Source organism: Polyodon spathula, chromosome 38, assembly GCF_017654505.1.
Source record: "Polyodon spathula isolate WHYD16114869_AA chromosome 38, ASM1765450v1, whole genome shotgun sequence".
Taxonomy (NCBI): Eukaryota; Metazoa; Chordata; class Actinopteri; order Acipenseriformes; family Polyodontidae; genus Polyodon; species Polyodon spathula.
In genome coordinates, this window is record NC_054571.1 from 1,647,881 (window position 1) to 1,674,206 (window position 26,326).

Below are 26,326 nucleotides of genomic sequence, written 5' to 3' on the forward strand. Positions count from 1 at the left end.
CTGTAAAATTCCGCTTTGAGACTGTATGTGGGATGTGGCAAAAGATTCTGTGGTCTGATGAAACAAAAATTGAACTATTAAATGCAAAGCGTTATGTCTGGCGCAAACCCAACACAGCACATCACCCAGGTAACATCATCCCTACTGTGAAGCATGGCGGTGGCAGCATCATGCCATGGGGATGCTTTTCATTGGCAGGGGCTTGGAAGCTTGTCAGGGTAGAGGGCAAAACGGATGGAGCTAAATACAGGCAAATCCTTGAGGAAAACCTGCTTCAGTCTGTAAAATACCTAAGACTGTGACGCAGATTCACCTTTATCATAATGACACAAATATCATTAAATTAAACCAATTAAACCCAAATGTGCATTCTTACATCTTTTTAGGCAGGGAAGCTATTAACCCCCTCCCTGCTGTATTACTATATATATATATATATATATATATATATATATATATATATATATATATATATATATTTTTTTTTTTTTTTTATGGTGGCTGTGGTTCAGCAACTGCAATACATTCATAAATGAAAATAATATTTTGAGAATGTAGTTTTATTTCGACCAAACATCTCTCGAAATAAAACTGTAAAATAAATTCCAGATTTGCAAAAGGAAGCCATAGCATAATATTAGCCCCACCGAGACAGACGTGAAAATCAACAGCAAGCCTATCCTTTGTGTTTAACTGTGAAAAAAAGAGAAAACTGCACAACAGCACCACACAGAGGACATTTAAAGAAATAATTATAGGCAGCTTTATTATTCCACAGTAAAAGCCCCCCTCCCCCCCAGTATATTCATTAAATTCACTCACCAGACACACTAATAATAATGCCTGAAATATTCTGCCAGGCATTGTCCTTTTTACTGTTGTCTTTGTATGAATTTAATGAAGAATCGTAGGGGATTTCGCTGCACTTCCTGAGTCAATGTCCTGTCTTCCATGTTTATCGTGTATTTGTGCTATGACCTGTGCCAAGTTTACCGATATTACTGACATTGCTTCTGATTGGTCCATTTCTCTGTAGACCATTCTGATTGGTCTGTTTCCCTGTAGTCGCCCATGAACACGTTTATTTTACTGTGGCGTCGCTCGCTTCGCCCAGACTGGCTGCTCACAGTCGTTGTGTCACACTCCTAGATTCCAGTCACTTCTAAATTATTCACTCGTGTCGCTCGCTACCAGTGTAGATCCAACAGTGCACACTGTATAAACCCTACAGCTGCACAGAGCTCACTGCACACTGTGTCATTAGTCTATTATCACACCCCTGCACAGAGCTCACTGCACACTGTGTCATCAGTCTATTATCACACCCCTGCACAGAGCTCACTGCACACTGTGTCATCAGTCTATTATCACACCCCTGCACAGAGCTCACTGCACACTGTGTCATCAGTCTATTATCACACCCCTGCACAGAGCTCACTGCACACTGTGTCATCAGTCTATTATCACACCCCCTGCACAGAACTGCTCTTTGGGACTGACCTTCAGCAGCAGTTCCAGCTCTAGCTCCCCTCCCCCACCAGACCAGCAGAGGGCGACCCTAGCAGGATTAGCATTTCAATGGCCTCCTAGCAGCAGTAGACAGATCAAGAGGCTCCTCCGTGGGGTGCCAAGATGAGAGTCATTGCTGTGCTGCAATGCACTTGAGCACAAGTTCAAGTAAAACTAAAAAAAAACTTTGCATTCAGGTTCAAGCTGCTAGAAGAACAGGTTTTCTTTTTTTTTTAAACTGAAAATCTAAGTAGAATCTGTCTAATCCAGCATAGATTGAAAGCAAACAAATTGTGCCAGGTGACATAGTGTGCTGGATTACAGAGGAGCTGCGAAATCTAATACTGTACCCCCAAAAAAATAAATAGCAGAACTGACAAACTGTTTGATTAATTCTTATTACAGTACATGCAGCAGAGGTACAGCCCAGGCATACCCAGTAATTCAAGGATTGTATTAATTTTTATTTCCCTTTCTCAATGCAACATATTCGATTATACATTTTGAAATAAAAACCACATGTCTGTGTGCCGGACTGCAGGGTCAGAATTGCACTGGTTTAAACTAAACAAGACTTGCAAATCATGCAGGATTCCAGCCTGGACAGGTTCATGGACGGAGGGAGGATCACTCCATTCATTTCAGTAGGGATTTGGTTGGGACCCCACAATTATGCAGTGTATAGAGGGAGTGGATTAGACAGGTTTGACTCTATGTTGTAAGAGTGTGTATTGAGCCGATCTGCATGTCTTTCTCTGTATGTCGGCTAACGCGAGGATTCTCTAGGGTTTTACAGGCATTTAAACCGTGCCGAATAACAAAATGAAGCACTGCTATAAAGGGAATGTTGTCCAGGTGTTGTGTGCTGCGTTGTTAGTATTAAATAGCCACGCACACAGTTAACATTATTTTGTATTAGCTGGTACTTAATAGTGGCACCATAATGAAAATGTTGAGTATTTAGAGACTTCCAAACCAAACTAATGATGACAGCCCAATCTGGTTTAAAATCCAGGGATTTAAAAATCTTTGGGGGGGGGAAATATCACAGGAAGGTATTTATTTTATAAATCTTTAAACTAAAGTAAAACTTGAAAGGGAGATCATTTTATCCCAATTTTGTTCTCAGAACTAACCAATAACAAACATGTGCCGACCTGCTTCTGGAGATTGTTGCAGTTCTGTAATATTGATGATGTTTTTACAGATTTTTCCAATCAATTGAAAATAATGTTTTTGAGACGTGAATGCTATATAACAGTGACCACCAGAGGGCTCTCTTTCCCTCTCTTCTACAAGCATTCTGATTCACAGAAATCAAACCCAGTGACCTGTCTGGACCTTAAGGTGGAGCAGGGTTTGTTGATTGATCAGGGAATCGATTTTTGATTATTGATTATTATCTGAAACGTGATCCCAATTGTCATTGAATCGATGTTTCTCACAAGCTATTCTAAGTCTGTTTTGAAGAATTGAATGGGGTTTGCTTTTGCTAACATGTTCAAGGTTGCTGGCAGCAGTCTGTTCCACAGAGCATAGATATTTAAATAACTGTCTCATTGCCACAAACTACACAAACACAACGGAGATGGCATTGGAAGTTCTCTCTAAAATCATTGCAAGCTGATTGAAAACACGAAGGTCGAATGTTGTGTAGAAAATGTTACACGGATTTCAAATAATAAATCTCACCCAGAGTGTTTATTGAGTGTAAAAGGTGTTTATCTTTCAGAATAGTGTTTTAACCACACATGCAGTATTAAAGATAACAAAGTGAGACACACCTCTAATAATATCATTTTTATAATGTTTTTATTGTGTGTACTTTACAAACAGCAATAAGCACTTTAAACTCTCTTCTAGCAAGATGCCAGTCTAACTATCCACTGATGAAGGACGGTAGTGTCTTGTCTACAGTATGGCCACAAGTTCAGCATCCCCTCCTATAGAATGAACTCATTTTCCTTCATAAAGTCGAATGAAACCTGCTGAATAATGTTACGTGAGCATATTGAATTCTCTTCGTAGTTTTCCATATACTTAATGAAAAGCGGACAGAAATTGAAAAAATATTGCATTTTTAAATCTGACATGAAATACTGTACTACTATTATGGCTTCCGGTAGACTTTTGCAATATAATTGTGTAGTTTCTTTGAATTCATGATGTTAAATAAAAGATTTAAATTATGTTCATGTAGTTTTTTTTTGTTTGTTTGTTTTCTGTCTCAATCTTAAAATTCTAGGTGATGCAAAACTTTGACAATAGCCATACTTTTTTAAGATATGTGGAAATTGTCGAGCACTAATGCCTGCTAAAATCCTGTTCATTTTTATTTTTCATTGTGTTTGAGCTTAATATGTACACTGATACTATGCAGGGTCAGGCACAGGTATAGTGTCTGTGCAGAGTCAGGCACAGGTATAGTGTAGTATCTGCAGAGTCAGGCACAGGTATAGTGTCTGTGCAGAGTCAGGCACAGGTATAGTGTGTGTACAGAGTCAGGCACAGGTATAGTGTCTGTGCAGAGTCAGGCACAGGTGTAGTGTCTGCAGAGTCAGGCACAGGTATAGTGTCTGTGCAGAGTCAGGCACAGGTATAGTGTCTGTGCAGAGTCAGGCACAGGTGTAGTGTCTGCAGAGTCAGGCACAGGTATAGTGTCTGTGCAGAGTCAGGCACAGGTATAGTGTCTGTGCAGTCAGGCACAGGTGTAGTGTCTGCAGAGTCAGGCACAGGTATAGTGTCTGCAGTCATGCACAGATATAGTGTCTGCAGAGTCAGGCACAGGTATAGTGTCTGTGCAGAGTCAGGCACAGGTGTAGTGTCTGTGCAGAGTCAGGCACAGGTATAGTGTCTGCAGAGTCAGACACAGGTGTAGTGTCTGCAGAGTCAGGCACAGGTATAGTGTCTGTGCAGAGTCAGGCACAGGTATAGTGTCTGTGCAGTCAGAAACAGCACTGGAGAACTGAGAGGGGAGTGTGTTTAGACTAGTGCTCATTATTATTAAGGTCCTGGTAAAGACAGCGCTGGAGAGCTGAGACAGGAGTTTCTAGACTAGTGCTCATTATTATTACAAAAATAAATATTTCCAGACATCTCCTGGTTTTTGACGAAAGGTAACTATCAAAAAGTTAAAACAAAGACTAGACAATGGGCACTATTTAGCAATTATGTGCGCAGCCACTTTTGCTAGGGCAAAAATGACAGCATTAGCGAACCTCCGCGATAGCGCACGAAGACGGGATTTAGAAGTCGGGTCTCATGCGAGGGCCAACACACATCAAATAGAGAGTCACAGCACAGCCTATCACAGCATAGTGGGGGAGTAAGGTTACAACCAATAAGGATTCAACATTCCCTTTACGAGCACCCATGAGTCTGCGATGGCGAACGCATGGCATTTTAAAACCCACAAAAAGAAGAAAGACAAAAGTGCACGGGACAAAAGTGAGAAGGATGACAAGGCAAGGCTTGAGGGGCATAGGTGGAGAGTGAACACTTAGGAAATAAAAAAAGTAATCTATGAGACTTTGTCTGACCTGCCTGGCACTTGCAGCATCTGCAACCTCCACCACTGGGGCTTCAAATTCAGCATCTGCTTCCAGCAAACCCTGTGACCTTTCCTTTGTAAGTTCAACATCCATTACAGAGAGCTGTGTTGTGTAAAACACAACCAGCCAGGTTGATATTGCTACCCTTCTGAGGAGTGTACTATAGGGTTCCCCCAGAGACATCCAAACATCGGAATTGCATTTTGAGGATTCCAAATGTTTGCTCAATGACAGTACGAGCACATTTAAAAGTACCTCTGCTTGGCTGGGGTGGTGGGGTTGAGCAGCGGTCTCAGCAGCCACTGCTTCAGTGGAATCCCGTTGTCCCCTATCAACCAGCCTCTCAGACTGTCATCCCGCTGAAACACAGCTGCCACCTGCGAATTAGCGAGGATAAAAGAGTCATGAACGGAGCCAGGATGGTTTGCATACACATCTGTGATCTAATTGTTTTTCACGTATGTTTTGGGGAAAATAGGTTTTATGGGATTCCCCAAATATTTTAGTCGCAAATAAGTGTGGCTTTACAGCAACCCACAGTATGTTGGAACGAGCCAATGGCATCAAATATTAGTGCAGTGGGTACCCTTAGTGCTACAGGCAAACAGTGTGCTCTCCGCATGTCTCCTTCCAGGTCAGCCTGAAGCAGATGGCAGGTGCAGTGACTGTGTGTGTTGAGGCAAAATTACTGTGCACATTGTGTGTCAGACAGGCTCAGAAAAGACAGATGACTTCAAATATCTCTATTTGCCTGGCCACAAAGAAATCAAGCGTGCACTCCATATGTCTTTTCTCTCGCTCTCTCTCTCTCGCTCTCTCTCTCTCTCTTTTTACCTAGTTTCCTGGTAGTTTCAGCAGTATTTATCATATAATTTGGGCATAGTTTAGACCTGGTTTTCACATGTCATGTTGATGGTTTTTAATTCAACCCATGTCCAGCGCTAACACTGACTTGCCGGATGGACTTGAAAACACGGTTGGTAAATCACATAGTTGGGCAAAGTTTGTTTGTCCACATGTGCACCTGATTTTGGCTGATGGTTCAGTTTAGGATCTATAACTGAATCAAATCACTAAACTTCAATCACGGCTGGGCATATTGTAAGAAAGTGACCCTTGGCCTTGGTTTATTTCAATCTAGAAGTTTCCCATGTTAGATATGTACAGTCCTTTAGCAGTTCCTCATGGTAATCCAATGCACTTACCGTAGTTTACCATGGGTTGTATTTTAACATGCTTTACCGTGTCTCTTTGTGCTTTACGATGCATCCCTATGCATTACCATGCTTTCGTGTTTATCACACGATCGTCTACAGCTGGTGTTATCAGCGGACACCCCTCCGCTCCAGTAATTATCAATAGAAACCTCAGCACTCCCCCGGGGTGTATGTCTACATACCTGACAGACTCAATCACTCCTGCTACCTGATCAGACAGCTGCATCTTCACTCATTCATTGCTAATTAGTCTGTTTTTGTAAGGGAGGGTTTTAATTGACATTGAACCAAACCCAACCCCAGAGGCAGTGAATCCACAGTGCATATGTTTACACACACTTAGTATTTACTGCACAATGCCATCCCATATATACAGTATAAGTTAATCACAGTAAAAGCACATCAAGGTTAATGAAGCACAGTGCAAACATGGTAAAGCACAGAGAAACATTGTAAAACCAAGAGAGGTTTGGTAAAGCATATTTAAAACAAACCCTGGTGATCTATACTCAGTGCATTATAACCATGTCAAAAGCAGAGGAAAACTGCAAAATGGCTATGCAGATGTAGCCTGGTAATCTGTTGGGCGTGGCTGGCCAGGTGTGTATGCATCCCTCTGTGGTGTGAACATGTCAACAGGACTTCAGCAGCTCAGACCTCACAACACAGGAACAGTGCTACTGTTTATTTACAAGAGGAAACATTTGACCACTTGATTTGAAACAATTGACCCCGTGCGTGTGTGTGCGTGTGTGTGCGTGTGTGTGCGTGTGTGTGTGTGTGTGGAAAAAAGAAATCTCCCTGAAACATTTACATACGAGAGGAGGCCATTCAGCTATCACTGCTCAGAACTGTCAAACAGGGTATTAAAGGATCCCAGTGATTGAGCTTCAGCACCGTGGCTGGGTAAGCCCTGGTATTAAAGGATCCCAGTGATTGAGCTTCAGCACCGTGGCTGGGTAACCCCTGGTATTAAAGGATCCCAGTGATTGAGCTTCAGCACCGTGGCTGGGTAACCCCTGGTATTAAAGGATCCCTGTGATTGAGCTTCAGCACCGTGGCTGGGTAACCCCTGGTATTAAAGGATCCCTGTGATTGAGCTTCAGCACCGTGGCTGGGTAACCCCTGGTATTAAAGGATCCCAGTGATTGAGCTTCAGCACCGTGGCTGGGTAACCCCTGGTATTAAAGGATCCCAGTGATTGAGCTTCAGCACCGTGGCTGGGTAACCCCTGGTATTAAAGGATGAGCTCCTGTGATTGAGCTTCAGCACCGTGGCTGGGTAACCCCTGGTATTAAAGGATCCCTGTGATTGAGCTTCAGCACCGTGGCTGGGTAACCCCTGGTATTAAAGGATCCCAGTGATTGAGCTTCAGCACCGTGGCTGGGTAACCCCTGGTATTAAAGGATCCCAGTGATTGAGCTTCAGCACCGTGGCTGGGTAACCCCTGGTATTAAAGGATCCCTGTGATTGAGCTTCAGCACCGTGGCTGGGTAACCCCTGGTATTAAAGGATCCCTGTGATTGAGCTTCAGCACCGTGGCTGGGTAACCCCTGGTATTAAAGGATCCCTGTGATTGAGCTTCAGCACCGTGGCTGGGTAACCCCTGGTATTAAAGGATCCCTGTGATTGAGCTTCAGCACCGTGGCTGGGTAACCCCTGGTATTAAAGGATCCCAGTGATTGAGCTTCAGCACCGTGGCTGGGTAACCCCTGGTATTAAAGGATCCCAGTGATTGAGCTTCAGCACCGTGGCTGGGTAACCCCTGGTATTAAAGGATCCCTGTGATTGAGCTTCAGCACCGTGGCTGGGTAACCCCTGGTATTAAAGGATCCCTGTGATTGAGCTTCAGCACCGTGGCTGGGTAACCCCTGGTATTAAAGGATCCCTGTGATTGAGCTTCAACACCGTGGCTGGGTAACCCCTGGTATTAAAGGATCCCAGTGATTGAGCTTCAGCACCGTGGCTGGGTAACCCCTGGTATTAAAGGATCCCAGTGATTGAGCTTCAGCACCGTGGCTGGGTAACCCCTGGTATTAAAGGATCCCTGTGATTGAGCTTCAGCACCGTGGCTGGGTAACCCCTGGTATTAAAGGATCCCAGTGATTGAGCTTCAGCACCGTGGCTGGGTAACCCCTGGTATTAAAGGATCCCTGTGATTGAGCTTCAGCACCGTGGCTGGGTAACCCCTGGTATTAAAGGATCCCTGTGATTGAGCTTCAGCACCGTGGCTGGGTAACCCCTGGTATTAAAGGATCCCTGTGATTGAGCTTCAGCACCGTGGCTGGGTAACCCCTGGTATTAAAGGATCCCTGTGATTGAGCTTCAGCACCGTGGCTGGGTAACCCCTGGTATTAAAGGATCCCAGTGATTGAGCTTCAGCACCGTGGCTGGGTAACCCCTGGTATTAAAGGATCCCAGTGATTGAGCTTCAGCACCGTGGCTGGGTAACCCCTGGTATTAAAGGATCCCTGTGATTGAGCTTCAGCACCGTGGCTGGGTAACCCCTGGTATTAAAGGATCCCTGTGATTGAGCTTCAGCACCGTGGCTGGGTAACCCCTGGTATTAAAGGATCCCAGTGATTGAGCTTCAGCACCGTGGCTGGGTAACCCCTGGTATTAAAGGATCCCTGTGATTGAGCTTCAGCACCGTGGCTGGGTAACCCCTGGTATTAAAGGATCCCTGTGATTGAGCTTCAGCACCGTGGCTGGGTAACCCCTGGTATTAAAGGATCCCTGTGATTGAGCTTCAGCACCGTGGCTGGGTAACCCCTGGTATTAAAGGATCCCAGTGATTGAGCTTCAACACCGTGGCTGGGTAACCCCTGGTATTAAAGGATCCCTGTGATTGAGCTTCAGCACCGTGGCTGGGTAACCCCTGGTATTAAAGGATCCCTGTGATTGAGCTTCAGCACCGTGGCTGGGTAACCCCTGGTATTAAAATCCCAGTGATTGAGCTTCAACACTGTGACTGGCTAACCCTTGGTAACATTTGGTAGCCTATTCCAAACCCTCAGCACTCTGCGTGTAAAGAAGCGTCTCCTCCCTTCTGGGTTGAGTGTGTCTCCACTCCGAACTGTGTGCCTCAGGGTAACACTGTCTCTGTTGCTTTTGTATAAAGTTGCAATGGGAGCTGTGGCCAACAGGCCTGTGAAACAAACTGAACCAAACCAACTCCTCACGATGAGACAGAGCGCAGAGCTGTCAGGAAGCCCAGCTCGTGATCTCAGACTGCCGGAATGCAGGCTCATCGGGGAGAGGTGGCAAGGGCTTGTTTTATTGAAGTGTTGCTGGAACGAAACCTGCCTGCGTGCGTGGAGGTGGGGCGACGACGCTGGGTTAAATGGGGCTACTGGGAGCAGGGCTGAGCAGTTTACTACAGGAGAGAAGAAGAGACAGAAAGCGAGGGAACTGAGAACAGCTAAACAAGTTTCAAGAATAAGAGTAAGGTAATAAGGGTTCTCAGGATCATTTCAGGTTGGGTTATTTTGATCTAAACCATATTCTATTATTATTATTATTATTATTATTTTTATTTGTACCAGTGGTCTTACTGTTTTTAGAAATAGCGAGCTCTACTCACTGTTCTAAGGAATGTTTTTAAGGACAGCTTTTTTAAAGTGTTTAAAATATTTTCTTTTAGGTTAAACAGTGCTTAGAAAAACAATAAGAAGACACTAATAAAAACCCCTCCTAAAGCACTCAAGAAAGTGAACTGCAAGCTGGATTAAATTAATCAAAGAGGGCTTTCAAAAAACAGTCCTTAAGAGAACATTCCTTCAGACAGTCTTTAAAGTTTTGTGAAGAGGACCCATCAATAGAATTCACTCACTTGTATCAGGGTGTATCTGTGAACCAATATTTTCTCTACAGAATGCACAGTTGTGTATATAATAATGTAAGATGATGGCATGAAATTCTAAATGAAATAGCGCTTGTAATATGTACAGTAAAACACATGTGGTAATTAATGTTCAACTAGCACTAATCGTGGAACTACTTAGTGTTACTGTGTGTATCATAATCAACCTACATCCCCGCCAGCAGGGGGGACTTCCTCCTCAGACCGGCCGCAGTGCCCTCCTACCCGAGGTCCCCAGTGCGATCCAACAGGGCTCCTTTGCTCTCCGGACCGCTGGGCTCTGGGAACCCCTCGCACCCGCCTTTCAATTCCGCCTCCTCCAGGGCTGCCAGCCCCCTGTTTCTGTCCTACCCCAGAGGCTTTGCCCCCCCTCAGCTCCTCATGGCTCAGAGTGATGAGAGCGGCCATGAGGGAGACTCCACTGAGGGGGTCCAGGGGGCACAGCCAGTGATGCAGGTAAGCACAATTATAGTTTGAAATACCGTATTACTATTATGGCTTCATGTAGAGTATTGTTGTATCATTTTATAGTTTCTTGGATTACATGATGTAAATAAAAAATCTACATTATATTCATACATTATTATTTTATTATATTATTATTATTATTATTATTATTATTATTATTATTATTATTATTATTATTATTATTATTATTATTATTATCATGTCTCAATCCAAAATTTCTAGGTGATGCAAAACTTTTGGCCATCGCTGTATATAACCTTACAAGAGTCTAGCGCAGTGTTTTCCTCTGTATTTTTGCAGGTTTCCCCCCCATGCTTTTCTTATTGTTATACTGTGCATCACCCTGGTTTGCCATGTTTATTAATATGCTTTGCCGTACCTCTCTGTGCTTTACAATGTTTGCCTGCCCATTGTCTAGCTTTCTGTTCTCTGAGCGCAGACCTTGTTGAGATCCAGTTAGTTTACATTTCAAGAAGTAGTATCAGGTGCTTACCAGACCTCTCTGTTCTTTACAATGTTTGCCTGTGCTTTACCGCGCTTTCGCTCCGCGCATCATCACATGCATCCTTGTTAAGGCCGACTGTCTCTGTTTCTTTCAGGTGTGAATTGTCTTTAAGCAAAGAGGAGTGAATTGAGATTGGTGTGTGGAGCAGGCAGAATATCGATTTTCTGTGATGTCTGGTTTATGGGACACTGTGGCAAAGTGCCCCGGCCCTGTGTGTATTTTGTGTTTGTATGTTGTGTGTTAATGTTGGTGTATAGTCATTGGTACACAGGATATAAACGGGTCTGTGTAACACAAGTGTTTAAAATGTATATGTGTATTTAGGCACGAGGATTGCACAGCACTTCATGTGCAGGTAAAAAGTAATAATATGTGAGCACGGGGAATTGCACTTTATTAAAATCAAAAGGAAGTGTGTGGTCTTCCTTTCTCTTCTTTTCTTTCTTTCTTTCTTTCTTTCTCTTCCTTTGTCTTTCTCGTCCTCTTTCTCCTGCATGTGTTCGGACCCCCACCTACATGGGTGTGGTCTCAATCATTTTCAACATGCACTACACTGCATGGAATGGGGTTATTCCTGTACTGTACAAGAGCTCCATGTGCTGCTGGCATGGGGTCTGTGCAAAGAAGGGTCTTGACCAAACCAGTGAGCTAAGAAAATAACAAACAAGTAATACAGAAATCAATAAGAAATACACTTTCAAGAACAACACATGCTTGGGAAGGCCTGCTGTGAGCAATGGAGGGAGCTGCACTGTTGGTTTGATCACCTGTTAATGCCAGCACGGTGTCAGTCTCATACTGCAGATTGAAGCTATTGTGCAGGGAGGGTGCTAACTGCTGAAGGCAATGGTGCAGCTGCTCCAATTACTTTGTGAAAGGGAGCTGTGTGCTTGTAGTACAGGACAGAGGAAGGTTCAAAACAAACAAACAAACACCTTTAGTTTACAGTAAATGCATTGCTAATCTGGGGAAACTGAAAACTCCCGTGCAATGGACAAGGGTCTAGAGTAGGGATTGTTGCAGCTCTGGCACGCTTTCCCCATGTTTATATTATACATTTACCACAATGCACCCCCAGGTTTGGCGTGTTCATTAATATGCTTTACAACACCTCTCTGAGCGTTACGGTGCCTTGCCCATGCTTTGCCATGCTTCCACTGTGATTTATTACACTTTGCTGTGCTTTTACTGTGGGAAGTATTTATAAGGGTCACCTTGGCTGGGGTTATCATATAGGTATATCTGCAGAAGTGAACTTGTCTATTGCCACATTCTTACTTTTCTTATTGAATCCTTTGTGGGTGCACTTGTGCTATAATTGACGGTGATTTTCCTGAGTCCTGTCTTTTACGTGAATGCATTCTCTAAACTATATCATCTGTTAATATAAACCCCATTGCATGATGCCTAACAACACCTTGAAGACCGCAGTTGTCTAGATGGCACAAACTCCCATCTCATAGAGCCCCGTCCTTTACCAAGTAGGACTGGTTTGCACTCCAGTTTATTTACATTGTCCAACAACCGTTTCAGCTGTAGGGACACAAGCTTCCTACCTCCTTGAAATCGTTCATGGGAACTGCCTTCAGCCTTATTATTATTATTATTTTTTTTTTTTTTCGAGGAGGATTTCCTTTTTTTTTTATGTATTTATATATTCAAACAAAATCCTCCAAAGTCATTGTTTCCAGTCCTACTGCTTTACAATCAAAGCGACCTCTCTATGTTATATATTGATGCACCGCCAACCGAGCGCCCAAACTAGTACCCGCCTACAACGCGAAGCCTCAGCCAACCCATGTCGAGAGAAAGACAGAGCGACACCAGCGTGAACCAATCGCAGGAGCCATCCCCGCGTTTGCTCGGAGGATGGACACCACAGCCCTCCAATGGTGGGTGCAGGTGGCGGGGAGGCGGCGGTTCCGGAATGGTGTATAAAGGAAGCGGCCTGCCATGTGGGGATCAGCAGCAAGTTTCTGATCCTGTCCTGAAAGAGCAGCAAGTAAGTGCGCGCAGTGAAACTCGCTTTAAAAGAGTGCAGCCAGCCTCTGCACACGAGTGCCCTTCCTTCGATAGCGGAGTCTTCTCTCAAAGCTTGTTTTCATGTTCGTCGTGCAAGGTTTCGATCAGTCTTTACGCAGTAGTTTGTGTTGTTTTATCAATGGAGGTTTGTCTGGTCAGCGCTGCGTTTGCTACTCTGCTGCCAGGGTAACCTCGCTCTCAGTAGAAGCCTGGCTTAAAATATGTTCAGATATGTGGTGTTGAATGCAGCGGTTTTATTATTATTATTTTTTTTTTTTAATGTAATATCTTTGGTTAACAATCTCTGATAAATTGTGTTCAATTTGACAACAAACCGACTCTATTGTTCGGCCGCGCTGCCTGTTCAATGCAAGCAGGCATGTGAATAAACAATGTAATTAAGAGTTTTGTTCGTAAATCGATTTTTTTTTTGAAAAAATGAGTTTGAGTGTCAGTCCCTAGCGATGTGCTGATTAACTGAACCAGCGGCTTTCTCAGTGTTACCGTATTAAACGCGACGCGCTTCCTCGATTGAGTGCCCCGTCCCGTCCAGACATTTGGGATCTGTACCTCTCCATTGCCGGAGGCGGGATCGCTACCCGAACTAGGCTGGCCTGTCGGGATATCCGGATTAAATGCCAGTGCTGGACGAGGCTGTGTTTTAGCGAGACGATGTCACGGTTCGCATCTTTCTTTTGTGTCGACTGAGTGAAGAGGCCTAGTAGCTCCAGTCGTAGTGAAGTCGGGCTCAAACCTCGCCCACGCAACACTACACAGTAGAACCATTTTAAAAGTATATCGCAGCCGGCTTTGAGATGCATTACTGTGTAATGTGTGTGTGGTGGGGGTTTTCTTGTTTTTTTTTTTTTCTCAGTAGAGCTGCTTTTTGAGCTCAAGTCGGGAGAGTCGTCAGAAGACGCTGTTGCAGGTCTGGTGACGGTGGCCTAGTTGTAAGGGTCGGATATAACCCGGGTTAATCTTTGTTTGCATGATTAGCGATAGGTATCTAAAGTGAGACGGGTTGACTGCAGCTGTGTGATTAGGAATGCTGTTGTGCACATGTGGCTTTCATTAACTGTCCATTTGATGCAGTATTCTGGTTTTCACAATGTGTGAATTAAGACCGTGTTACCTGTACACTGGGGCTGATCATTGAAATATACTCGAGTGGTTCCTGAAGCGCACACCCGCTTCGTTTTGTGTGTAAAAAGTAAGTAGGATGCCCTCTGCAGAACTAAGGTTGTACATGTTTAAACATTACACAGAAATACACATTCTAACCTGCATTGTTTAATTAACACAAGCGCAATATGTACTGTTACATGTTGATGCATTGCTGGATAGAAAAGCACTATGGTTTAAACATTAAGCATACGGTTTAAACCTGTAAGGTAACATTTTACACTAAAATGTTACTTGAATAAGGATGCTGCACTAAAGCAGCTAAAAACGAGCCCATACCCCAGTTAAAGAAATGTGTCAAGTGCTTAACTTAACCCCTTAAGTTACACAAGGAATTGAGTGGTTGTTCAAACGGTTTATGATTTTTTTTGAGTGATTTTAAAGTATCACCAGGAAACTATTTGGATGAGCAGATCCACCTGGTTGGTGCATTGTAAAAATAAAATAGTTAGCATCATTTGTGGGACATGTATGTCTCTTGTACTGTAAAGGGTCAATATTTTATGCAGTCAGCCCCTAATCAATAAACTACTCAACTATTGCTGAAATGTTTCCCACCCTGCTGCTTGTACTTTTAAACAAGTCCCCTGTGCAGTTTACACAGCGAGCCGTGTCTTGTGCCTAACCCTCCTCTTCCTCTGCGCAGCATGGCTGAGAATGACGTAGAGAATGAGCTGCTCGATTACGAGGAAGACGAGGAACCACAGGCAGCCCCCGAGGCCACTCATGCTCCTGGGAAGAAGGAGGTCAAGGGCTCCTACGTCTCCATCCACAGCTCCGGGTTCAGGGACTTCCTGCTGAAGCCAGAGCTGCTCCGAGCCATTGTGGACTGCGGGTTCGAGCACCCCTCAGAAGGTGAGCCCAGAGGCTGGGTCAGCGATAGGGGGGTAACTAGTGCTCCCCCTAGAACGCTGTAGCCGGGAGCAATGATCATTAGAAATCTGTTAGTGTTGAGTATAAGGGTTACTGTAATGGCGTTCTGGGGTAAATGGGAGCCACGACAATGCCTCCTTGTAAGATTCCTTGGTGTAAAGGTAGCGAACTGTAGTCCTGTATCTGAGATTTATGTAATGGAGATTTAATTTAGATCTTGATAGAAGAACAAAAGCATAGCTTACTGAAGTTTACCAAGTGGATGTTGAATGAAGAATAAGTATTTTATAGTTAATGTGGATACTAGCGGTGAGTCTGAATATTCGAGTAATGGAATATTCTAAATAAAAGGGAGGAGTGCGTGAACTAGACCTGGGAAAACCTGAGAGGAGGAAGTGAAGTGATCAGCCACTGTCCTCGCCTCACTGCTAGTTGACAAGGAGGCGGGTGCCCTTCGTTACCTAGCTCTGCTATTGGCTAAGGGAGTACATGAGTAGGGATGGGTATTTTAAATGTTTAAACATATACTCTAAAGGAGTGGTTAAACGCTGAATATGCTAGACCTGTAACCAGTCATGTGACAAATTTCACCAAACTTGTATTTTAGAGATTTTATATACAGCAGTCTGAGTGTCCAGCTGCTGTGGAGCCACAGTAAAGGGTGGATATTATATAAAGGAACGGGTTTGGCAATTTTCTCAAGTAGTTTTTCTAATTGGTGCAACAGAACAATTGACGCTGGGGCTGCTTTTATTCTCAGTTGATCTGGCGCTTCATTGGTCCTCTATGTTCATGCTGTAGTGGGCATATATATTACATTTTTAAACTGCATCTAAACAAAGGAATGAAGCAAAGTCACTTCGGTTCCTCAAAATACTTCCGGATGAGAGAACCGTGGTGTGGAAATTATGCCAAGTAATTGCCGTACCACAAAAATAGAAGTTCAGTGCTTCATTCAAAATGAAGACATTCTGGACTACTGTAGATGGAGTTGCTGAGTGCAGTAAAACACAAACATCCGTATAAACAGAACGCTCTAATGCGACTGAATACTATAACACCATTTTAAGAGTCGTCGTTCCCCCCCCCCCCTCCACTATTCAGAAAACACATTTACCAAGTAAAGCAGTAAAGGTCAGTGTGGACATTACCTGCAAATCAAGAATAACGAAGTGCCTTTGGCTAATGTCTGTCCTGTCGTCTTCACGCATTTATTCACTGGTCATAAATATATTCTTTGACCTGATTTATTTTAATTAACCATTTATATGCAGGAATAAATACCACCTTCGATATGATACACCTGCATTTACCAGTAAGCTTTGGTAAACTACGTTCCCACTAAGACTTTCATTTAGTTAGCCACTGTGGCTAAAGTAACTTTTAACATTTTTTTTTTAGCCACACTGGAAAAAATGTAGCCACTTAACAATACTACAGACAAGTTAAACATACTGTTTCACAGTGCAAAAAGCCATTTATTTTATTTAAAAGAACACAGATGTTTAAATGCCAGACCCTACCCTTTATAATACTCATACAGTATTTTTCTAAAGTGCACTGTAACTCTGATTCCCATTTAATAAATGCCAAACTTAGTCCCACATGAAAAAATGGCAATACAGATTTCCTAAATTCTGAATAGGTTTGCAGAGATATTAATGTACTGCATAATACTTTACATTATTTTGACTGAGGCGGTTTTCTTCCCACTGCAGGACAGTGGCTTTTAGTGTATGTTAATATTAATGCCTCCCTGACCAACTGCAGCTCTAGTTACACAAGCTTGTACTAAATTGATTAATAATATTAGTAGGGTTATACAGCCGGCTGGCCTGAATGTAGGTAAATCATGAGGTTAGTTAACTAGTGATAGAGGGCCTAATAAATATAAAATTGGCAGTATGTTGAAACATGTGTCAGTCATGGAGACTGACACACCCCAATTGTGAATGCTTGTTTGTGAACCCTGTCATGTCTCTCTCCCTCTCAGTTCAACACGAGTGTATCCCGCAGGCCATCCTGGGCATGGATATCCTGTGCCAGGCCAAGTCCGGAATGGGAAAGACGGCCGTGTTTGTTCTGGCCACACTGCAGCAGATCGAGCCAGTCGACGGTCAGGTCAGTGCTGCTCCCATACAGCAATGTAACACCTCTGTCAAAAGGGAATAAAACTGGACAGAGATGTGCAGGTACATGTCAGTCCACCTTTCCTCCTGACTTGGTTCTCGCCAGTTTAACCTTGCATAAGGTGTGTTAAATCCTGGCTGAATCCCTGTATTGATATGAGGATCAGCAGGGGTGGAAATCAGACTCCCATTGGATAGCACTTTGATCCATTCCTGGTTTTAATCAAGGCACCTGAGCTTGTTAAATATCAGTTTAATCTAATTCTAATCAGTCTTGTAGTAAAACCTGGAATGGGTGAAACTGCTGTGCAAGTCTTATTGCCGTCCCTCTGGTCAGTGACTCAAACTTGTGCTATTCCATTAACTAATTCTTTCTGTACTTCCAGATGAAGGGCTTGTCCTTGGTGCACTCTGACCCCAGTCTCTCCCTCAATCCCAGGTCTCTGTGCTGGTGATGTGCCACACACGTGAGCTGGCGTTTCAGATCAGCAAGGAGTACGAGCGCTTCTCCAAGTACATGCCGACGGTGAAGGCAGCCGTGTTCTTCGGGGGGCTCTCCATCAAGAAGGACGAGGATGTGCTCAAGAAGAGCTGCCCCCACATCGTGGTGGGGACCCCTGGCAGGATCCTGGCCCTCATCCGCAACAAGAACCTCATCCTCAAGAACGTGAAGCACTTCATTCTGGACGAGTGCGACAAGATGCTGGAGCAGCTCGGTAAGGACTGGAGTCAGCGTCGGCCACTTCGTTTACTTTCATTTTGCACCCCTGTTAAAGTTTTTGAATGGGTTTAGTCTCGCCAATGCTAGATTTGCATATAATATTGCTAGCGTCTGTTCAGTTATAAGTGGTCTACTGTGGTGCTTAACTATCAAATCGGGGTGTCCAATTGCAGTCCATTCCACGGGTGAAATTTTATATAATGAACGACTTCAGGGTCTGGATGGAGGCTTAGTTGGTTCCTCAAGCAAGTGCCGTTTAGCTGAAGTGTTGAGTGACGTGATGCCTGCTCCCCTGTCTCTCTTCAGACATGCGCAGAGACGTGCAGGATATCTTCAGACTGACTCCTCACGAGAAGCAGTGCATGATGTTCAGTGCCACCCTCAGCAAAGAGATCCGCCCAGTCTGCCGCAGGTTCATGCAGGATGTAAGTAAAGCAGCTCTGTCCTGCAGCGGGACTGCGCACACACACTGGCTGCTGCCTTTATCGGTGCAGTGTCGCTCGGTTGTGTGTCTACATGAATTGAATCATTTACAGATGGGGGGGGTTTGTAAATTTAATTTGCTGATGTTGCATTGCTATAGGGCTCCAGTGGGTGCAACTAAAGTATTTGTCATGGATTGAGGTGCCTGTGCCCCAGAAATGCTGACTCCTTTTACAATGCGTGTCAGTGTTTGAGTGTGCTGTGACCAGGGTTTAAAAAAAAAAGCAAGCTGGCTTGTTTCAAATTGAAGTGAGGAGGACGATCACAATGGAATCATCCACATATCCCTGGAAACCCAGAGCTGTTAACACCATCAGAATACAGTGAACAGGAGTGATCGTGACCAAACGTGTGTACTGTTGAGAAACTTGCATTGCTTTCAAGAAATCTAGAGTAAGAACTGTGAAAAACTAAACTAATAAATGCTGGCTTGTGTGGTGCACACATGCTCTTAGCGAAATGCCTGAAGACTTTAACTAAAGAGAATAATTGTAATAAAGAGCTGAAACTTGGCAAAGGTCAAGAATTAAAATAAATAGATAAAAAATAAGTGGAAGTTACCATACCAAGCTGAAGTTTATGCACTCCAAGTCATTGCTGGTACCTAAATGTTTTTAATCAACAGTAAGTTCTATTTTATTTCCATCTCTTGCATCATTAGCAGTCAGATCTATCCTGGATATAACGGGCTTGGTTATTGTTTGACAGTTTAATTGCACAGCAGCATTCATTGTATGGATGATGAGCAGAATTAGTTTTTATTGTAAGCAGTTCAATATGGGAGCAACTTGTTTGCTTCTAAAGTGGCACCCAGCAATTGGATTTGGAAACCAGTTTCTTTTTGTTTTGGCCGAGTATAGGCTCCTTGGGCAAGAAGTTTGTCTGGAGCCCTGAACTAGCAAATAAGATGCAAACCAGACATATTTATTACAACTTTAAAATCCAGCTCCTTCAGTGTTTACAAAAAAGCAATTTGTCTGAAATGTCCTGCTTTTCTTGTTTTGAATAAGTTATGGATGACCAGCACCATCATTTGAAATTATTGTCATTGACCAGGATAAACTGGACTTTGCAAAGCTAGCTAGCATTGGCCCCTGACTGTGTAGCGCACTGCTGTACAAGGGATAGCAAAACTACTTGCATTTAGTGATTTGCTCCATTCCTTTTTAAAGCAGAGCTTGTTAGATATGCTGTGGCTAATCAAACTCTTGGTAAAACCTGTAGTGGATAACGCTGCTCTGCAGTAGGAGTCTGTCCAGACCATGACTCTGCCCCCTCTCTCCACAGCCCATGGAGGTGTTTGTGGATGATGAGACGAAGCTGACGCTGCACGGCCTCCAGCAGTACTACTGCAAACTCAAGGACAGCGAAAAGAACCGCAAGCTGTTCGACCTGCTCGACGTGCTGGAGTTCAACCAGGTGAGGGCGCCATTCTCTCATCGATCAGTCCTCCTAGAGCTCTACCTGTGCTTGAGATTCTCCTTCTTGCTACACACAAAGCTTATTTCGGAGGCTGGCTTTTGTGATGTTGCAGTAACAGCTTTGCCAAGCTTTAAATTTAGGTCTTCATCACAGCGACATTTCGAACAAATGACTCCAGAGAGTAAATGGTTAATTCCGTGTGGGATAAGCAGGAAACGCAGTGGCTCTCCAGTAAGCGCTGTGCCTCTGATCTAACCCGCTCTCTCTGTTGTCAGGTTGTGATCTTTGTGAAGTCTGTGCAGCGCTGTGTCGCTCTCTCGCAGCTCCTGGTGGAGCAGAACTTCCCTGCCATCGCGATCCACAGAGGCATGGCTCAGGAGGAACGGTAAGTCTGGAGATCTTGGAACAAGAGTGAGAAGACTCTGTGTGGCCTGTCAAGGCTCCTCTCTTCAACTGGAGCGGACCTCATTAATAGACTTTAATTCAGAAATTCAGCTCAACACTGTTAGCGATGCTAGACTGTAAGGCCTTGCCATGAAGGTTTTGGAAGGAGAAGAGGCTGTCTGGCACATCAAGCCTCCTAGTTTCTGTAATTGACCCTTTCTAGGCTGGGTTTAGGTTTGCTGTGCTGGGATTCTGACCTGGGTTTTGTTTTTCCGTTTTATTTCTAAAGAGAGCACACACTTGACTAAGCCATTCGTATTTTATCTAATCCCCATAAAAATACAATTTAAGAGCTTGGAACTTTTGAATATTGTTTTCGGACAGTTTCCGGAATTCAGGATGTGGTAATGTAAAGCTGCCAATTCTGTAGAAACAAGTTTAAAGATTTCTTAAATTTCTTCATAAATGTACCCCCCCCCCCCCCCCCCCTACTATCCAGTTTGAGTTTCAGGTCCCAGAACATGCTGCTCTGGGTAAAGGACTGTCCCATCAGGACATGCAGTAGTAATCCGTCTCCATAGGAAGCCCTTTCTTGTAACTAATTCAGAGCCTGCTGGAATATAAAAGGTGCAGAAGTTACAAAGTGAAACTACAAACATATTTCAATAACTATGTATTCACTTCACTGACGGGTCTACCTATGACTTTAAATAACTAGTAATCTCTGTCAACCACAGTGCAGTGCCACCACGGGGTGGTGGTAATGCAAGACCAAATTGAGGAGGAATAAACCGTTCTCCAATAAGACCATCAACAGAATGAACTTTGACCTCTTCAGGTCCAATAAATTAATTGGTAAACGCAAAATAGTAAATGCATGTAAAATTGTCACTAAAACAGGTAGTTAAATGCAATTGTAAATAAAAATAAATAAAAAAAAGCTCAAACAAGTTCATCAGTAAATGAAATCGCTGTTGGGCCACGTTTTTAGTTTATTTTCTGTTGGTGTCAGAATTGAGAACGTGGTGCTGTGTGACGTGGAATGTTTCTGCAAGGTATGCAGCAGTACATGGCAAGCTGTCCGCCTCCGCAGTGTGCTCGTCCTGCCTCTCAAGCACTGTATCGGAGAAGCAGCCTATCAAAGCACGGGTGGATGATAAACTGATAATTATGTGAATTTGTGATCCACTCTTTTATAAGGGTAATGTTTTCTTAAGAAAACAAAGTAACCGTGGAAATAAGTCTCGTGCATACATTAACTAGTTATAAACAGCAACCTACTGTCAGTTGTACAGGCATTAGTCAGGAAACGTACCCTTCAGATCGTAAATTACAAAGAATACAAACCCGTGCAGACGTAACATAACTGACTTGTTAGAACGTCGCTTTTATAAATTAAATGATCTAAGTGATCAGTCTAACAGGTAATTTATATGTAAACACAGTAAATAAACCTGCGTGCCAAGAAACTGGCAAACATGCCTCCTAAATATTACTGCTGTAGGGATTTGTGAGCAAGGAAGTAAATGGATACAAAATCAAATCCTGAATCTCCTCGCCTGCCTAATCCCACTTTAATAACTGTCTCCACCGCTCACAACGTTGGCTCTCTATTTTCCCTCCTAACTACAAACTCTCCTGGGTTCAAAGCCTTCCCTTCACCCCACAAGGCTGTTTGAAGCTGATCAGTGTGTGTGTTTTTTTTTTTCTTTCTCACTAGTGTTTGGATGCTATTTCCTAGTTGGGTATTCTGTGCTGAACTGCAAATAAAAATAATATAAATATATATGCATATGCTCTTGTCCCACTGCAAGTCGTGGCATCTATTCCAAAATGCAATTTGCATTAACCTGAAGTGGTACAAATTGTACTTTTTGGCAGGCTTGATTTGGCCCCTTGACTAAAATAGTTGCCAGAAAGGCTTTGCAGGAATTCTAAATTACCAAGCTATTCAGAAAAACAAAACTAGCACCATATGTTTGGTTCCCACTTCCTGAAGCTTTCTCGTGAGCCTCTCCTAACTGCGACTCCTTTCCCCAGGCTCTCTCGGTATCAGCAGTTCAAAGATTTCCAGAGGCGCATCCTGGTGGCCACCAATCTGTTTGGGCGTGGCATGGACATCGAGAGAGTGAACATCGTCTTCAACTACGACATGCCTGAGGACTCGGACACATACCTGCACAGGGTGAGCCTCGCACCAGGCACTTCCCAGCAGGGCTTGCTTGTAAAATACTTTCAAACAAAGTTACTTGTTTGATGGTAAATATAGCGATCAGAATGAAGTTAAAACTATAAAACAAATGCAAATTTGGAGTGTTAAACTAAGATTAAACTATAAAACTAAGTAGACACATTTCTGCCATGCATTTTAAGTACACTGATGAAGCAGTAGCCAAACTTTTTTTTTTTTTTTTTTTTTTTTGTTGCAAATGGATGAATCATGCCTTCAATCTGAGGAAGCACCCTCTGCTGGTCTGGGGAGTGTTCTGCGAATGGACTAACGCTTATTTAATTTTTGTAGGTTGCCAGAGCGGGTCGGTTTGGCACGAAGGGTCTGGCTGTAACCTTTGTGTCGGACGAGACTGATGCTAAAATCCTGAACGACGTGCAGGACCGCTTCGAGGTGAACGTGGCCGAGCTGCCTGAGGAAATAGATATCTCCACCTACAGTAAGTGCGGTAGACGGCTCCATCTACACAGAGTGCCAGGCTGTGTCCACTGTGAAGGCACTTGGTGCAGGCGTTCCTCAACCAGTCGGGGTGTATTATCTAGATCATTAACTTGTGCTGTGAGTGACTTTATTTCATGTGTTCCTGAAGCCTCTGTGTCTCTTGGGTTCTCTGCTTCTGCACACCGATGCACTGTCGGCTCTGTTGGACCAGTACTTGCCCTGAATCCTTAACACTATCATGCCTCTCGGGGTTGTGTATCTTAAGTGTATTTATTAAACAGACTTTAGATAGGGTGTGAACCCTGCTTGCTGAACTGGGGCTGTGTGCTGGGATTAACTAGTGTTCATTTAGCCTGTAAGTCTCTTAGAATCTCATCCAGTAACTTCCTGTTCAGGTGAAGTAGATATACTGTACCGTAACGAACTTTGTTATTAGATTCAGGAAAACTGTTTAGACTCTGGACTTATCAACACATTAAACTCCTGACTACTCTTCAATATTGGTCTTATCTGTTGTTTCTGCATGTGGCCACAAGATGGTGCAATAGACTACATTGAAAACCATTCAGTATTCGAAGGTCACCAGGTTCGATCGAAACTAGGGATTTGTTTTGTATGCAAGCTGTTGCAGGACGTCCATTGCTAATTTGTATCTTTTTTGTTTTTTTGCAGTTGAACAGAGTCGATGAGCTACCTCTCTCCCCCTGCCTCTTCCTGTCGTAGAGAAAGCTGTCGCAAACAATACTGTTTTTAAAGAGTTTTTAATTATGATCCTCTGTTTGGATATGCTAGTTTGTAATATTTTTTTTATGTGCTCATTTTGTGAATGGAAAAATAAAAAAATTTTACTACGCCAGTGTCTTGTTTTTACTTTTTTATAAAAAAAAAGTTGTGAAGTTATGAAGCCACTCAAAATCAGAACATTGCAGTGTGCAATTCTGACATGGATAACAGCGTTACCTATGTAGTGTTGTAAAACATTACTTTATAATTTGGTATGTATAGTTGACCCAGACTTGTTTCTTAAAGCAAATATTTAATACAAGTTCATATGTACAGCTGTGCCTGGTGACGGGGTCAGCTGTACGCTCCACTTATATCGAGTGGTTTAATGTGTGCAGTCTAAATGATCAGCCATACTGACACAGCACAGTCCTGTAGAAGAGTCTACGGGGTGAGACACAGCACAGTCCTGTAGAGGAGTCTACGGGGTGAGACACAGCACAGTCCTGTAGAAGAGTCTACTGGGTGAGACACAGCACAGTCCTGTAGAAGAGTCTACTGGGTGAGACACAGCACAGTCCTGTAGAAGAGTCTACTGGGTGAGACACAGCACAGTCCTGTAGAAGTCTCTTCTCGGTGTGCCGTTGGCTCAGTGTTGTGCAAGTCTTTTTCCACTCTGTTTTTGAGCTCACCCTTTCCATCTCTTGTTTTTTTCCTCCAATTCTCCCTGCACTGGTAGGGGGTCCCCCACACTAAAACTTTATGAATTATTTTAATTGTTCCCTCATCACCAGATTTTCCTCCCCCTATAAGTGTCTCCACACATCAAAGCGAGGGAGAGGGTGCGGGTGTGAACTGAAGGAGTCTGACCGCTCTGCTGCTAACGTCGTTCAGTTTTGGTTTTTGGAAAACCACGTCTGCAGTTTCTTTTCTGGAAACTTTGTTCTTTTCAGTGTTGTGCATGGGGTAAAAAAAAGAAAAAAGCACAAACAGAACATGAAAGCTTTCCAGATCTGCAGAGGGTGGAGAGACTTTTTAGTTGTAATTTTTTTACATTTGAAAGAGTGCTAACCAAGGCTTTTTAAAATAAATACTTCCCTCTTATAGAGCTAACCCACATCTCCTTAAAACCCATTTCCATATCTCTTATTAATTCTGGCTACATTATCACTTGCCCCCCTTTCAAGGAGTGTTAACAAGGTCTGCTTTTTCAAATCCATGTTCTTATTTACCAGTGAAGCTACGTCACTTTTCTGTTTTGAGTTTTGTGTAAGGTCCCTGAGTTGTCACTTGATATTTCATCTTGAGAAGAGGCGTTTGAAGTGATACTGAGCCCGCAAACCAGACGAGTCCACTGCTTCAGTGTTTTAATCTCTTAGTAAAACACTGTCTCCTACACTCTGTTCTACAGCCACATGCTTGCTGTGCTCTTGTTCTCTAGCTGCTTTTCCTGCAGACAGTAATCCTAGAAGATCCTGCTGAGAAGTGGACACTGTGACGCTGGCGTGTTTGAGTATTTTTTTCGTTCTCCTGCAGTTACAGTAGACACTCTGCAATGATAGCTGCCTAGACTGCACTCTGCACAGGCTGAGCCCTGCTCCCTGTCAGACTTCCACCAACCTCGTTAACAGCCCTACCTGATCCATACAGGATACGGAAGCTGCAGTGTATAGAGAGCTGCAGACATTGATCAAAATCCATTGATCGCTTATCGATAGCCATAAGCTTTCATTTTGCGAGCCTCAATTAAACATTCACTGCTGGATTAATTGACCTGCTGCCCTGTTTATATATTACTAGGACATATTTCCATGTGTAATTGAAGGTATGTAGTGAAGAGTTGCATCTTGCATGCTGTGTAGAGAAGGCTCAGGACCTTTAGAAGAATCAGAACTGTTAGAAGAGTCAGGACCTTTAGAAGAGTCAAGACCTTTAAAAGAGTCAGGACCTTTAGAAGGGTCACAATGTTTTCAGTTGCATTCAAAGGCTTTTTGTGAACCCCCTTTTCTTCTTGCTTTTAAACACAGTGTATGTCAATGTATCAGTGATTGTCAAACACTACCCGTCCTCATGTCCGATTAGGACCTTGCTTGCTGATTGTTCCTAGCAGAGTTCCCTGCAGTCATGCCGAGTTGGACGCTACAGCAGTACTCTTGGGTGTCTCACTGACTACATGTTTCTATAGACTTTAAACCTCCTGTGCGTTTTACTCTTGTCAGAGATCAGGCAGACCTTGTTGGCAGTCCTGTTTCTTTACATTCCCTTACAGTTTCTATAAGGACAAGGTTGGGTGGGCCTGGTGTGCTAATGTAACACTTCAGGCTGTGTGTGTGTGTGTGTGTGTGAAGCCCACATGGTATTGCAGGGACGTAAATGAAGACTCCTATAGCAATTTTAGCCATTCCAGTTTTTACTATGGGCTTGATTAACTACAGTGTATAGGTACCAAGCTCAGGTGTGTCTTATTAAACTCCTAGTAAAACCAGGGATGGATTCCCGTCTCTGTATTGCAGGACAGTATGGTAGCATAAATAGAACAGGACTCGCCAACATCTTCTAACAAGTCTATCTTTGGAGCTGAAACAGATCCGGAAAAAAAAAGCA

The 26,326-nt window shown here is 43.5% G+C and overlaps 2 protein-coding genes across 2 annotated transcripts in view; both read left to right on the top strand.

The window, feature by feature from the left end:
* The window catches only part of LOC121304522 (keratin, type I cytoskeletal 13-like), a 165,741-nt gene that overhangs the window by 27,743 nt on the left and 111,672 nt on the right, over positions 1-26,326 (top strand). The window lies entirely within an intron of this gene.
* LOC121304523 (ATP-dependent RNA helicase DDX39A) lies at positions 12,721-23,850 on the top strand. Its single transcript, XM_041235697.1, has 10 exons — positions 12,721-13,114; positions 14,963-15,171; positions 17,183-17,310; positions 17,758-18,034; positions 18,346-18,464; positions 19,810-19,941; positions 20,220-20,329; positions 22,369-22,513; positions 22,850-22,997; positions 23,672-23,850. Exons 2-10 carry the CDS (start codon positions 14,964-14,966, stop codon positions 23,686-23,688), a joined length of 1,284 nt encoding a protein of 427 aa, XP_041091631.1. The 5' UTR covers positions 12,721-13,114; position 14,963; the 3' UTR covers positions 23,689-23,850.